Source organism: Centroberyx affinis, unplaced genomic scaffold (assembly GCF_046629955.1).
Source record: "Centroberyx affinis isolate AG114_WGS23_722 - 3 ecotype Tasmania unplaced genomic scaffold, CSIRO-AGI_Caff_v1 ptg002373l_1, whole genome shotgun sequence".
NCBI classification, from domain to species: Eukaryota; Metazoa; Chordata; class Actinopteri; order Beryciformes; family Berycidae; genus Centroberyx; species Centroberyx affinis.
In genome coordinates this window covers 468118-484156 of record NW_027280630.1, presented here as the reverse complement: position 1 = coordinate 484156, position 16039 = coordinate 468118, and the positions used below count along the sequence as shown (strand labels likewise).

Sequence of the window (16039 nt, the reverse complement as noted above, 5' to 3'; positions counted from 1 at the left end):
CTACAACTACTACAACTGCAAGTACTAGCAAATTTTATGCTTTTGTTTTGAAAGCAAAAGCGTCGTACTTCCGTATTACATTAGCTATCTCTGCCTGGCTTGACGCAGCTCTAAACACAACGGCACAACCCATTAGCTAATGATAGCTGCGTCAAGTCAGCCAGAGTAACTGAGCGTAACACCGGAAGTTAACCCATTTTGTATTACTTGCCAAAGTTTTGTGTTTGACCTTGACTCTATGTCAGTCCGACGGCATCCTGAATGGACCTATATAGCTATGAACATATGTTGTGAAAACGACACTTCCCACATTGGTAGGTCTACTGTCTTTGTATTACTCAAAGCATTTCAAATTAGTGAAAGCGCCTCAATAAGGCTTTTATTTTGAAGATGTGAAGCGGAAATGCTTTTAATTTGGGTGGCTTGACAGCGGTGCTAATGCTGGCTAGCCTGTTATCGCTAGCCAGTCTCTGTCGGATGTGTTGCTGTTCAACCCCTGGCGGGTAAGGAAACGAGGTCACCTAGGCGACCTTTCCACGTGAAACGATAAAAACCCAAATTGACGCGTTGTCAATATTTTTTTACTAGAGCTATCTCGCCTCAATTGAACTCTACTCAACTCGAGTGCTCCGTCACAGTCAGTAAACTGAACTGCTCGATTAGAGGTCTCCTGAGTCCTTCTGCTGGCAGGCAAGGCTTTCTGGGAATTGAAGTAACTTAACAATAAATCTAAATTTGCTGTACTGACCAGTTTTAACTGCCTGACCTTAAATTGGATATGTGTATCTTATAAATCTTCTGCACCAATAATATTTTCATTAGTTCAAAAACAAAAGCATAAAATACCCCCCTCCACACACACACACAGTTTTCCCTTTCCTCTCATATACAGAGAACAGATATGCAACACAGTGATATTTCTCATCATATGAGGGAGTTTATTGGTTCACTGTAACACAAAAAAGACTACAGCAGCTTCTTACAGCCTTTATTTTTAATTTGGGTAGACTTCTCTTTCTTTAAAGGGAATGTAGATACCAAACAACTCATGTTGTTTTACTCATGTCACCCCCTTTAAAACATTATATTACATCGTACAGCTGGAGAATCGAGTATGAAGGAATAAGACAGGACCTTCAGAAAACAGAGCCTTATGAGAGTATATTTCAATGTCACAAGCCAAACTTGGTAAGATAAATCACTACAATTGAACCGATAGAGAATTAAGACAGAGTGGGTTGCCTCTCACAACACTGCGTCACTTGACCTGATCTACTCAACTCATAGGGAGCCCCATCCTCTCAGTGTCAGAACCCCCTTCCTTCCCCAATGTTAAATAATTTAAAACATTCAACGATATCGCTTTTTTTTTTTTTATAATAATAATTGTCTGAACTTAGAATAGATAAAAATACAATACCATCAAAAATGTAGAATGGTGAAGTTGTCTTCATTAAAAAAACAAAACAAAAAAGAAACTATAAAAAGAAAGGACAACAAGGAATGACAGGAGTTTTTGTTTGTGTGAGCATGTCCATGGACCAGGAAAAAAAGGAAAATAAAAAAGTATACATTCCTAATCATGCAAGATACAAATTTTAATTAAACATTATGCACAGGAAAAATGTTAATAATTACTACAATGTATGATTAGAGGAGTCATTTTTCAGTTCCATTGATATCAGTCAAAGCATTTTCAGGAACAGGGAATATATATATTTATATACTTATTTTCTATTGACATTCCTGAATGACAGCTGATCAACTCTGTATTCAAACTCTACTACTAGACAGAAGATGCTCATGGAATGGCGGACCTGACCTCGAGGTCACAGACATCATCATCGTTGTTATCTACAGCTGCAGACAGATGTGAAGGGGCCTAACCAGGATACACAAACAAAAAGACGCTACCGAGTCAGTTTTTATCTTGCTACTACTAAGTTAAGTCGTGCTGGACCAGGCAGTGACTTGAGATGCAGATGACAGAAACTAAAAACAGCAAAGTACCTCTGAGCAGGTTGTAAAAGGAGGCCATTTTAAAAGACAAAAAAAATGGCTGTTCATGTTCATCATAATATGTCAATGCACAAAAGAAGTGGCAAGGCAGTTCTGAGGGGGAGAAACAACACTGGGGTTTTACCTCGGTACGCGCCGGCTGGGCGTCGGTGGCGCGCAGAGCTACTGTGATGCGAACGTCTAAAGTGGCACGGGCGCAAAAGGTTTCGATGACCTGACACGAGACAGACAGACAGACCTCCACTCTGCTGCTCACAGACTAGCTGCTTTCTCACAGTGGAAGCCGCCTCCTCTAATACTGATTGAAAAGAAACCTAGAAGCACCGACCACACTTTACAGTCTTCCATTCCCAAAAGGCGATTCAAAATGTACACCGTCGACAGCTTGATATGCAGAGTAGCTGGCTGAAGAAAAAGGAGACAGGTGATCGTTTTCATAACTGCGTCTGTCCTTAGCTGGTCTTCATTTGCCACAAACTAGTCGAGAGAAAAGAGGCAGAACAGTAAAAGTAACACGGGCAGGTCGCTCTATTCCGGATTATTCTGTCACTACAGGCCGACAGCACCACAGCAGCTTAGCAGTACGAATATTATCCTTCAGTGTAATCACACACAACACAGCATAACATCTGCTATACAACTAAACTACATCATCCATGAGTGTGATAGGAGGCTGAGCAGGGTGGAAACAGACGCCATTGGCCAGACAGCAAACTGTCGCTTGGCGAAACAGGTGCCTCAAAAAACACTGTACATGATAAAAGCTCAACTTTTACACTCCTAGTCTGATTGGTACCAGAGATCTAATGACCCGTTCTTTATTCTCCTGTTCCACTTCTGTCTGGATGGGCCAGGCGTTTGAATTCTTGGAAGGATTGATATGTTTGGGGTCAAACTGCAGCTTAGCACAGTTGGAACAGACACCGGGGCGGGAGGGCGGGAGGGAGGGAGGGAGGGAGGCGGGGCTCTAAGAGACTCACAGAGCGCTGGAGGGAGTCAGAGGCACAGAGCAAAACCGCTCATCTACTGTACAAATCACCCGCAGTACCACAAGTAGACTCCCACACAAACACACATCAGCAGATCAGCTCTGGGCCTCGTTGCGTTTCACTAGTTTAAACTCGTGCCTTACATGATGCTTTGGTTTCAACTCTGAACTGTTCACCGCGCAATCGCCCGCTGTCCGCTCTGCTCCAGGCTCTGGGTCAGTGGCAGCTGAGCAGTTTAGAGTCCCTATGTTTCCAGCTAGGATCCAGTCTGAGGAAGAGGTCAGTCGCCCTGTTTCTAGGACTGTACAGGAGAGCAGCACACACTCTGACGTTTAGTGAACGCAAAGGAGAGGAGAGGGGGGGGGGGGGGGGGAGAGAAAGGCGCAGACGGGCTTCAGACAAAAATCGACAAAACAAGCAACAAACGGAAAAAAAAAAGTAAATCAAACAAACAGAAAAACTTCAAAACAGTAAAAACACAATTCAACCATCAACAACAAAAAGTCCAGTCAGATTACATTACATGACCATCACAGACTGTAATGCCGATAGAGTGGAGGGCGGAGAAGAGGTACACAGGAAAGAGCACAGGACACCAGCATTCAGAAACAGGAGCTCAGTATAGAGTTGGAGTTGGGATGGAGTGGGAGTACGGTGGCTGGGGAGAGAGGTTTGAAAACCAGGAAGTTAAGAAGTGAAAAAAAAATGAAAGTGCGCAAAGAAGAGTGAGCGTGTACACAGGGAGTGTGTAAAACAGCATCGAGGGTCGGGGAGCGACCGCAGAGCTCAGAGTGCAGCGGCCGAGGAACAGAGAAGTGCGGGACAGTGAGAGAGAAGGCGAGGACGAAGGAAATCTTGTGAATCTGAGGACTAATAAATAGGGCGATACTGGGAGAGCCAGCCGCAGTGTTTCGTAACATCATTATGTGTTTCAGCGAGGGAGGGGATGGAGGGGATGGGGGGGAGGGGGAGGGGAGGTCGAAGGGTAGGGAGTGGGGGTGGGGCTGGGGTGGGGCACCCTGGGGCTGTCAGACACAATCAGCACTGAGAGAAGGTCTGCTTGATCTCATCCAGCACATTCCCAAGCAGCGACGGCTCGTCACATTTAGCGTCAATGGACACAGTCTGATCAGCCTGAGAGACAGAGAGAGACACAGAGAGAGACAAGGAGGGGGAGGGGGAGAGAGAGAGAGAGAGAGAGAGAGAGAGAGAGAGAGAGAGAGAGAGAGAGAGAGAGAGAGAGAGAGGCAGAGAGTCAAGGTTACAATCTGAAAAGTCAAGTGTATTCAGTCTTTTACCATGAGGCAAGATTATGGGCAACCAATCAAATGAGACAAAACTTAAAAATGTTAGGTTTTAGGGTTACTTATTGTTGTAAAATTAAACATTTGGTTGTGAAGATCCCAGTCCACTCATGAACAGAGGACCAGAGAGGATGTTCACTAGTTCAACTCACAGTTTTGACCAGCAGACAGACATGGTGACCCTGGATAGACCTGCTGTACATGGAGGCACAGGAGTCGATCCTCTCCACAACTAATGGAAGAAGACAACAGAACACAAGTGTCAGCTGCATTCATGATTTGCTACATTTAGAGACATTAATACTGATCATGTTTATGCTGTGTACTAGCGTGCGTGTGCACATACATCCATGTACATGCGTGTGTTTGCGGGAGACCTGAGTCAAACAGCATTTGCAAAGAATGTGTTTGTTTTAAACTGCTTGGAGTACCACATGGGTGGGGTTTACTGCATATAAGCACAATCAGATACCGCCAGTTAAGTTGTCTCTCAGAAGAGTACTAAATTGGCTTTCAAATTATTTCCTGTGATTGTCTAAAATGTATGGCCTGACAGGAGTATGTTACTTTTGGCAAGTAAGAAGTATATGGCCAAGTAAGAAGTATATGGCCTTGTGTGTGTGTGTGTACCAGAGAAGTGGTGGTGGAAGCAGATCCTGGCCAGTAGGTGGTGGAAGGGCATGTTGACTCCCTCCAGTCGGACAGAGCTGCATTTCAGGTCCCCCGACTCCAGCAGCTTTGCAAACGCATCACTGGTCAAATAAAACCAAAAATCAGCAATTAGTATCAGCACAAACTGCTATCCATCACAACTTTAGACTACAAAGCTCTACATTTTAAACATAGTTGCTATATGGAATCAAATCAAGTTCTGTTGAATGGTTCAAGTAAAAAATGCCAATTCGGAGATAACTGGAATTGAAATTAAAGTGGAAAGAAAGAGGGCATTTTAAGACTCAATACAAGATGAAATGACTGATTAAGATGGACATTTTCAGCAGTGAAAGTGTTTTTCAGAGGGGTAAGGTGAGCCACCGACCTGTAACAAGGAGTGGTGATCAGGTAGGAGGTGCAGGTAAAGTGCAGTTTGAAGTCCAGTTTCTCATGAGTGGAGGAGTCCTCATTCTGTGGGACCACAACAAAACAAACATAATAATGATGAATCATGCAGTAACGTGATACTTTTATTCTCTTTTTGCTTGCTGCGCTCCAGGGAGATCAGAGTGCAGGGTCACACACACCAAACAGCCTGGAGCCTATCCCCGGCCCCTTGTGTTGCTCAAGGGCACTTTAGCAGGGCGGATGTTCAAGGATATTTCATGTGGGCTTGAACCAGAGTCCTCCAGTTGAAGGACAGTCTCCCTACTCACTATGCCACCTTGCTGCCCCAAAGACAGACGGTTCCACATATGAGGAATAAACTATGAGCAGTAAAAAGTCAAGCCAAGTCAAAGTGAAGAACCATGGGCTTAAGACTGGCAGGTGACTGGTGTGTGAGGAATGGGAAGTTTGGGAACTGTTACACATTTACACAACTAACTGAGGGGAGATCAGAAGTTGACAAAGGAAAAATCAGATGGTTTGACTAGATTCACCAAGTCACTCGTAAACACATGTGACCTCAGTTCTGATTCATGTTGGGATGTGTAGCAGCAAAGTGACAAACGCTGCCAAGAAGTGAAAAAAATGTGCAAGGACACAAATTAAACAAGAGGCACTTGAGCTGCATATTGTCCCGCCATAATCACCATGATATATTAAACATATGTTATGCTAATGAGGTCATTAATTAAGTGAATTAATCAACAAATATTTCTATGTCAACATAGTTATCTTCACATAGCATGTGGATGGTATAAATATGAACTCTTTATCTCTTTAACTTAAGGAGTTAGTAGTTTTAAGAAAATCAGTTTTTCCTCATCAATATGTAAATTTATGCAGCAAGGTGCTCCAAAATCAGATTATCTACTCTATAGAGGTAATCTGGGATGGAAGTATGAATGTATGAATTGTTCTTGAGTTAATGTGTTCACAAGAACGTGTCTAACAGGTAATACCCAATTATGTCTACTTTGGTGCATTCAATTTTCAGTGCATTCATATAAATACTTTCTTTCAGATAAATGTTAGGAAGAGATGAGAATTTCACCCAATGTCACTAACTGGTGTGTGTGTGTGTGTGTGTGTGTGTGTGTGTGTGTGTGTGTGTGTGTGTGTTCCTACTAACCTTGACTATGAAGGTTAGGGTTCCCTTCAGTTTCTGAGGCATCACGATGCTCTGCACGGTGAAGACGAAGCGCGCCTCATTTGACACGCCTGAAGCACAGGAGAAAGGTTCAGGCTCAATAGTCGGACTCGATACAACTTCCTTTAAATCTCAAGAGTGCTTCCAATGTCAAATTTAGGCATAGCTGGATATTTTGGGAGGTTAAGAAATAGTAACATTTTAAAAAGCTAAAAAATGGTTTAATTCCAAAATAATGATACCCACCATTTGAACCATTTTTTTTTACCAGAGAAATTAAACATAGTAGGTAGCTTAAATCCTTAGTTGACAAATGATAAACACATTTACAGGCTGGATTCTCTATTATTTCACAATATTTTTGAATGGTGAACTTCAGAGTTCCCCCCCAAAAGTGGATATGTAATGTTTTGGTTTTTGAAGTTTTAATAGTAGTAGTGTGACGCTATTCCACGTAAAAACCCAGTCTGTGGCAATAACTGACCAGGGGGAAGCTGGAAGGGAACGGTGAGGCCGTCGTGTGGACCCGCCCCCTCTGGCCTCTGCAGTTTGGAGTTGAGGGAGTCCAGGACGTTGAACTCCATGGATTTGAGGAAGCTGTCGCACTTGTTCTCAAATATAACAGACACCACCACCTGACTGCCATCCTGCAGGTTCCCCTGGATGTCACACACCTGGAGGACAAAGAACACATTTTTCATAATTAAGTACATTTCGTTTTTTAATGCTACTTCGTGTGAAGCGGGGGCTAAGCCCAAATTGTCTACACCTCCCTTCTCTCCTTGTAACTTGAAAGTCAAGAAATGTCTTAGAGTCAGAGAATGCATGCAAAAAACACAGCAAATCACTTCATCAACCCAACACCAAACCACCTGGTTCAAATAAACCAGTTTTAGCACTGACTGAACACCACAAGAGACAAATTCATTCTCAGAAATTGGTACAGCGTTAATGTACTACAGAAAACCCCTGAGCAGTCGGGCTCTGTGGCTATTCTCTGAAGAGCAGAAAGAAGACAGAGCAACACATCTAGGAAAGAGTCTGCAACATAACATCCTGTCACTGACAGAACCTCAGCCAGTACCTGATCAGCATCCTCCATCATCTTTAAAGAGAGAGAGAGAAAAAGGAAAGATCCGCATACAATTTGTTATTTTTCTTTACTGCTGCTGCTCTTGTGTTAGTTAGCCTACACATGAAAATTAATAGCCTAAACAACAATATTAGTATGATTGTTCCCAGAAAAGGTTCACCTAGCCAGAGGGACCATGCAAATGTTAGAATTTGGTGGATGTTAATGTGAGAAAAATGTGAAGCTTTGGCCATTTTCTAAGCCAGTGGCTTCCCTGGGTGAATGTCCCTCCCTCTGCACATCCCAATCCCCAACACTCACCATCTTGATGTAGGAGTTCTCAGCCAGTAGGCAGTAATTGGACATGGGCTGAAAGGAGAGAAGAACTCAGGTCAGATGGGGCCTGGTCTGTCACTCAGTATGCTAACAAGGCAACTGGAGCCTGCCCTGCCTAGCTGATGCATAACAATAAGCCAGGCAGTCTGTACCGGTCAATGAGTTTAAACAGGGGAGCTAGGAAGGACATAATACTGTCTACATGAACAAACAAGTCATTTGGTGGCTCTGAGGTCAGTGATCTGCTTTTTCTTAACAACAACATTAAGTTAAGAAAAAAACAACAGGACGAGAGGACATTACAATGCTGTAACAAATTGTTTTCTGCAATAACTTGAAGTGTCCCATACAGTGTAGATATCAGCCTGGGGTTGGTTGTTTAATGACGCAGCGTGAAAAAACCACCACACTGACCAAAATTATTTTGATGCATAGAACCAGCAGCAAAAAATGTACCCATTTAATTTAGGCATATTTCAATTCCAAATGTTTCTATTTTTAATTCTTCTGTCAATGCAAAATATAAAAAAAACAAAACATGCACAGCACTAAAGCTTTCCTCAGAGTGCAGACTGAATATTTTGAATGAGGGCCATTTTTCTTCTTTGTTAGCATAACTGCCACAGTAATGGTTAAGATTTACTTCACCCTTGAGTAATTACTTCACCCTTGAGAGTAAGAGATAAAAAAAACAAAAAACCACACTGACCGGCAGAGGCTCCTCCTCCTCCTCCACGGTGCCATTCTGCACAGACTCATCTCCCCCTCCGTCACTGTGGTGGTGATGGTGGTGGTGCTTCTTCTTCTTTTTCTTCTCCTTCTCTTCCTTCTCCTTTTTCTGCTTCTTCTTCTTATGCTTGGATGATTTCTTATCATAGAGAAACCCACAAGGGACAGAGGGGGAAGTGAGGAGGGTGGGGGGAGATTCATCAGTAATTCAAGCAAGGCTCAAAATTCTGAAATGGGGTTGAAATTAGAAGTTGGCATGATTATGTGGACTCCATGGCACCGTCACGAGGCTGCCAACAATGAAAATGCACTATTTTAACTAAAATCAGTAATGAGACATTGGATACTAGCAGAAATACTCCTCAAAAGGCCACTTTCAGAGAAACCTGTGTGAGTAAGAACTGCCAATATACCACATCCTGTCAGGTCAGTCTCAACTGGAAGCCCTAGCAACACAGCCAAGATTTCCGTCTCGTAATTATCACATCATCAGCGGTGACTCACAGTCTCCTCCGTCTCGGTGTCTTTGGGCTCATCAGGCTCCGAGTCTGGCGCTGTGCCAGATGCTTCCTGGGGGACGGGGGCTGCTGCTGCTGCTACTGTTGCTGCTTCCTGTTGACACACACACCAAACACACACACACACACACACACACACACACGGATGTTTAGAAGATGGTAGCCTTCGTATATAACAGAGGTTATTTGCCAGTTCTATGTCAGTAGAAGTAAGTGAGGTTAGAGAGATCATCCAGTCATTCTTAAAAAAAAAAAAAAAGCTGATTGGCGGGACTATAGTCACAGTCTGGATGCTACTGTATGCTCTATCTTGGCCTAGTTCTGTGCTGTCATGGTGGCGTGACAGCCCACACAAAAACAGGTGGGGGAACAAAGGCAGGTTGAGGCATGTCTGAAGAAGTCATGTTTCTAGGTTAAAGGCACATTTTCTTAGGGGCTGACGGCTCACATGATTAAAAACAGAGTTCGTCGAAACCTGAAGTTAAGAATCTTGACAGATCTGGTCTTTCTGAACAGTTGATATCTACAGGTGTGATTTTGCATGAAGAGGCAGAGAAGCTGCTACACAAAGTCAGTACTGACAACACTGAGTTGAGTGACAGAAGCTATACTGTAGTTTAATCTATTTATGTTCAGTGAATGCAGTCCCAACACCACCTGTCCCCTATAGCAGCTGTAACAGCAGTTCTATATAGGCATAAACTAAGAGCTACTGCCTGAACAAAAACCCTTAGCTAACACTTTAACAAAAATATCTACAGTTTCTTTAAATATCCTACTGAACAAAGTGGGAGTCTTCCTGTTCAATTCAAACAGGAAGTCGATTTTCTTAAGAATTGTACTGAAAAATATTTTTCCATGAGAAAGGTCTTCTCATTCTGTCTGTTCTGTCTATCGAGAAATGACGGAGAACAACTCTTTATCTTTATTTTGTGCGTCACATTTTCAATTTTCACTCTGAAATGAGTCAACGATGAGTAAAATGACCCCGACCCTGCTTTTGAGAAATGTTTTTGAATTGTGCCTAAGGTGATTTCTATGTCTAGGTGTACGGTTGTCAAACAAAAGAAAAAGGTCTAGAGGAGACAAAGACAAGCACAACCCCATATGTGGTCATGGGAGAAGCAGTCAGAGAACACATGTGGTGATACAGTGGCGACAGCAACAACAGGAACTGACTCTAGGCCAGATTCCAGGGAGTCTCAGGCACCCTCCGCTCCTGTCAACACCACCAACACAACAATAACAACAAACTACTTTGACCTCACAACCGACACGACACCCAGCGAGCAAAACAAAAGCTGAGGAAGAGAACCACTGGCGTTGTGAGACAGACACACACACACATACATGCCAGACGAAAAGAAAAAGGCTAGAGAATGAGAGAGGAAAGGGTTAGGTGACCTGTGAAAGAGAGGAAGTTGTGTCAAAAATGTGAGAAGTGTGGAAGCGGAGAGAAAACAAGTGAGCCATAGTGAGAGGCAATAGAGGGAGAACGCATGGCCAAAGTGCTGCAAGCCGACACATGAGGTAGATCGAGGAGACATGGAAATAACAACGAGGAGTGTGCACATGGGTGAGGAGAGGGGGAGAAAAGAGAGAGAGAGGGGGGACTCAACCTGGGAGTTAGAGGGCACTGGAGCGTTTGAGAGCCAGAAATCCAGATCCGAAACCTAGAACAGGGAGGGGGGGAGAGGAGGGCGAGCAGGTGAGAGGGTGAGGGGCACACAGGTTCTACATCTTCCTACTATTCATGAAAATGGATACAGAGGATTACACTGTTTCTATTTCATGAATAAATCAAGTATTTGGCGAGAGACTACACAGAGCCAGCTAAGAGGAAACTGATACTTGACTTGATCACTAGAGCCGATTGAAAGCGAGGCTGGGAAGAAGCAATGGAAGTGTGAAGTCAATGAAAATGATTAAAGCAATGTGTCTGCTGGCAACCTTTCAGCAAGAACTTTGCCCTCCCATTTAATAATAATCAACAGGCTATTCTTTAGCATTGTTTGATAATTAAATTTTTATCAGAATTCTGGGTAAAGTGAGATCTTAGGTGTGAACTCTGTTGCTAGGCAGGAAACAGCCTCGCTCCTCCCTTTCTAACGACATACCTCAGCACTGGTGGAGGTGGGCGGTGCTGCCACCTCATTGGTCTCTTCCGATTGGACCGCAGGCTCGTCCGGCTGACCCCCCAGAAGATCCTCCCCTTCCTCGTGTTTGTGTTTCTTCTTCTTCTTCTCCTCTTTGCTCTTCTGCGAAAACAGGAGAATAAATTCCGCCCCGTGTCAGCAAGGTCAGAAACGCAACGGCTGAGTCATCATGTGATGACGGCTGTCAGCTCCTAGTTGTTCTCCCCCTCCTGTGCCCTCGTTCAACCCCCCACCATAAATCTGCTTTACTGGTTTCAATAATCAGTCTTATTAGAATGACTGATTGAGGGGAACGAGGTTACCAGGAAGAATGGATCATATCCGTAGTGGTGAAAAATGCATCTCTCACCCTTACCTTCCTATCCTTCTCTTTGTCCTTCTTCTTCTCTTTCTTCTCTTTGCTGCTCTTCTTCTTGGGCTCCTGTGGGGCGGCACTCTCTGTGTCTCCGTCTTCTGCTGGGCTTTTCGGAGCCTCTGTGGGACGGTGTGACCTGACCGGTAGCTTCTCACTGTCTGCCAGGGGCCTGGAAAGACAAACAAGCACAGATAAACCTTGGCTCTAGGTTGGAGGAAAACCACGAGGTAACATTGGTCAACATGGAGCCACTGGCATCGTCCAAACAATCTTTTACTAGCTTCCTTTCCTTGGAATACATTCGTCAGTGACTACTCATCTGTCAGGAAAGGTCAGAGGAGGGTTGTAGTGTTAAGATACGGCCATCCGCTCTTTTCAAGCACATACTCTGCATTGTGCAGCAGGCAGCTCTCATTCAAAGCGTTCAGTTACCGGTAAGCCATTCCTCAGACAGAGCTTGGAGTGTTGGACATTCCCAGACAGCTAGAGACTACACTAAATTCCTCCATATTGAACTGATAAGAGCTGTCAGCTTTATTTTCCCAAGCCAGACCCTTCAGAGCAGTAACTCTGTGCACTGTAGCCCCCTGCTGGCTGTCCTCTATAAAGACTGCATTACAGTTGTCTGTCATTACCCCAAAGTGTATACTTGTCTACTACTCCTCTGTTAGCCCAGCTTCACAGAGATATTCTAAGCCTCTACCTTGATTAATCTATTTCTGGTTAAGAATTTCTTAGTCTAAAACTAGGGCTTGGCCCATGCCTATTAAACTGGTCATAAATTATTTAAAATCACAGAATTGCTGCTATGTTGTAATTTCCACCTACGGCAGGCAAAGAGCGCCCACTTCAACAGAAGGGCTGGTGAGAGTTTGGAGGCATAGCAAGTCTAACACGATCAACTGAGGAGGATCTGGGTACTGAGAGCAGCAAGGCTACAGGACCTAAGTCCTGGGCTGGGTTTCCTCAAAGCATGGTGATGATAAGATTATGTTTGCCAAGGGCAATAAGTGCCAAGATGCTTCTGGGAAACTCATCCAGGAGTGCGGGTGGTGAAACATGAGGTCTTGAGAACATCAGCAGTGGCCAGTTAAAGATCAACTTTCTCCATTAAACTATGATTTTTTTTTTTTTTTTTTTTAATCAAACCTTCTGTCAAAAGGAGAACTCTTTCCTCTGGCCCTTGTTACATTAAGTGTAGGGAAAATCATACTAGCAAGTTAGTAAGTATACTAACACTGTTTCTGTAGATACACAGAGTAGTATGCTGCTGATATTGTCAAGCTATTGTTAAGGTAGAGGTTTCAAACAAAGTAGTAGGGTAAGATACAAGGGATATTGGATATTGCAGTAGGTCAAACGCTACAATTTCCTAAGTGAGAGATATGAAAGAGAAAGAAGATTGAGATAAAAAAAAAAAAGACGGAAAGGGCAGGCAAAAACAGGAACCAGGCACTGCACCCAGATGAGGAAAGAAAGGACAGCTATGTTAGTGGGAGGAGAGAGAGAGAGACAGACAGACAGATAGACAGAGAGAGAGAGAGAGAGACATGGCAATCCATCTACAGTCGGAGCCCAGGTCCTGTGGCTGGAGTGCTACTCACCTGCGCCCAGCCGACGCCACCAAGCTGCCCAGACAGAGAGGCAATAATGGGTGTGTGAATGCATAGAAGAGAGGAAGCAGAAAGCAGAGCACCATGAGAAGGAGGGACTGAGTGTGGAGAGGGCCAGGACAACCACATCCTCCATCACACTGCAGCCAGGAAGCTTATCAGGGATAAATATAACTCAGGCTGAGACAATATCATTTCATAGCAGCTAAAAAAACAAACAACACAAGTTACAACTCCTGTGTTCCTCAGCTACAGCTCTGGGCCGAACATGTTTGCTGTTGCCCATTGCAGGTTCAGCGATTGGTTAATTAGCTCAATCACATATGCAAGGGCTGGGTTTCAACAGCAACTTCCAAATGATTCTTTTCTAAAATTAAGGTTGAACGTGGACTCACTTATCCAGGTCGATGTCCAGGGCTTTGTGAGGGTCGTTGGGGTCTTTGTCATCGTCGTCACTGGGTAAGGCATTCTGAAGCAGGGAGAAAGTGGAATAATCAATAAAACAGACTTAATATCTATGTAAATACTATTTCAATTAACTGCTTTTCAATTTATAATGAGAATGTAAACATATCGTGAAGAAATCTGTGGAGATTATGACTTCCAGTCTCTGAGCTGAGGAACCGATTAACTAAGCATTCAGCAGTCAATGGTTTTGTTATTTAATTCTGACTGAGATGTCCAGAGCCACTACGTTTCTCAGAGTAGGAATATTGTGCTAGGATCAATAGTAAGGTATAAATAGGGTATAAACAGCGGTATGATTTAAAGGGAAACACCAATCAATTTAGGGATTCCTATGTTATTGCTCATTTGGGTAAGCTACAACAACAACAAATCAAGGGCTGGGGGGAAAAGAAAAGAAAAGAAAAATCAATACAGCAATACATCATCATTTTATTTTTTGATTCAGAAGATCCTGAGTGCATTTTGAATCCAAAAACTAGAAGGCGCAAGATGACCTCAGTAAAAACAATGTCATTGTTTACTTATAAAATTGTTTACAATGACATTATTTAAATTTAATTTGCCTAATAAAAGAGGAAAGAAAATATATTACTTTTTTTTGTTGCTCAATTTGTCCCCTAAACCATAGCAATGATGCATATAATCATAGATCACAATGTTAAAAAGTATCAATTAACTGTAAATTTCGGTCACATATTATGTCCGTAATACCAATATTGTGTGACGTATTGAAATCAAATAAATTTCACTACAATGGGTCAATCAAATCGCATCATGAGGTCCTTGTGAATACCCAGCCTACCCAAAACATGCTGTAGGTCCAGCAAATCAGCCCCATTCATTGTCTATGGAGCAGCTCCCGACTTAATACATGACAATATTACGTTATTAAGTTTGAGTCATATTCCTTACATTTCTGGCTTTGGGAGAGTGTTGTCAATGTTCACAACATGCATTAAAATCATAGTGATGTTTACGCCACTCCAGCCTACCTCTGGCATCTCCTCGGTAACAATGTCCACCATGTGCGCAGGCGTGATGTCCTCCTCACTCTCCGGGCCCGAATCATGTTTTTTCCCTCGTCCGCTGCGCTTCTCTTTCCTCTTCTTCTTCTCCTTCTTCTTCTTCTCCGCCCTCTCCTTCTGCCGGCGCTCCTCCTCCAGCTTCACGTACTGGTCAGACATAGGCAGACCTGAGGCAGAAGAGGAATCAGAGGGGAAGTCTGATAGATGTTAAAAGACAAATATGCAATAAGTCATATTTGATATTTGTAAAAGACAAACATGAAAAAGGGGATTGAGAGAAAGTAGCAGAGGAGAAGGAAGAATAGATCACGGAAGGAAGATAAAAAAAAAATTGTGCTATTTAGTTCACTGAACCTTGCCAATTTCTTCATTGCTACTGTACTGTGACATCTGCCAAGATGGCAGTAAATGAATCAGTATTATTGTAAGAGTGGTGAGTGTGAGATGAGTGTGAGATGAGTGTGTTTGGTGGTGTTGGTGGTGGTGTTGGTGCAATCTGAACCACCTGGGACTTTGAGAGGCACACTGAGGTCAATCTGCACGACTGGGATGTGCTCCACTCCAGGGGCGTCCTGGTACACCTACACAGAAGACACACTCATTTAGAACATCACTTGCCCAAAACACACAAGAAGAAATATTACTTTTTACACTTCATACCTAATCAGAACTGCACATGATTATTGGACTCATTGGCTGACAATCACCAACAGAGATAATGTTTTATTTCGGGGCTCTTAAATCTTAATGCTGTCCGGTTTTAAACGGATTGGATTAAACAATGACATTTACGCACACAGAATGAATTATAGCCTAGCTATTTTGGCGATCCTACCTTCTGAGAGGATGGGGAGGCCTTGATGTAGAATGGGTTGTTGGCTTGCTCCTGCTTTCTGGCTTCTCTCCTCTGGGAGCGGGAAGAAAACAACAGTTAAGGCATAGGGCCGCTACATCAATCAATTAATGAGGGCAAAGCCTAACTCAGTTGTAGCATGAGAGGGGATCGACGTGGGAAGACTGATTTACTCATATTAGGACTCTGAGAAGGTCATGTTGTTTTGGAGATTAGGGCTGCAAATGACAATCACATTCATTAATCATTTTTGCATCTTACATCAACATCTTAACCATTTCCAATTACGAGTGGCATTCAAGTGAAATGAAATGTTTCCATAATTAATACAAGTAATTAAAACAGTGGTCTTTC

General features: G+C 43.2%; 1 protein-coding gene across 6 annotated transcripts in view; it reads right to left on the bottom strand.

The window, feature by feature from the left end:
* Positions 1-936: 936 nt before the first annotated feature.
* Positions 937-16039, bottom strand: part of ap3d1 (adaptor related protein complex 3 subunit delta 1) — a 31307-nt gene continuing 16204 nt past the window's right edge. The window contains exons 18-35 of one of the 6 annotated variants that reach the window (XM_071533522.1): positions 15668-15739; positions 15338-15413; positions 14800-15029; positions 13735-13808; positions 13331-13354; positions 11727-11895; positions 11333-11473; positions 10835-10888; positions 9202-9309; positions 8678-8836; positions 7954-8001; positions 7645-7665; positions 7045-7234; positions 6543-6631; positions 5352-5437; positions 4943-5064; positions 4465-4544; positions 937-4142 (exon numbers count right to left, since the gene is read on the bottom strand). In XM_071533522.1, coding sequence (XP_071389623.1) covers positions 4047-4142; positions 4465-4544; positions 4943-5064; positions 5352-5437; positions 6543-6631; positions 7045-7234; positions 7645-7665; positions 7954-8001; positions 8678-8836; positions 9202-9309; positions 10835-10888; positions 11333-11473; positions 11727-11895; positions 13331-13354; positions 13735-13808; positions 14800-15029; positions 15338-15413; positions 15668-15739 — 1839 coding nt within the window. In that variant the 3' untranslated portion in view covers positions 937-4046. The remainder of the gene's footprint in view (positions 4143-4464; positions 4545-4942; positions 5065-5351; positions 5438-6542; positions 6632-7044; positions 7235-7644; positions 7666-7953; positions 8002-8677; positions 8837-9201; positions 9310-10834; positions 10889-11332; positions 11474-11726; positions 11896-13330; positions 13355-13734; positions 13809-14799; positions 15030-15337; positions 15414-15667; positions 15740-16039) is intronic. The other 5 variants (XM_071533523.1, XM_071533524.1, XM_071533525.1 and 2 more) reach the window with 5 other exon arrangements.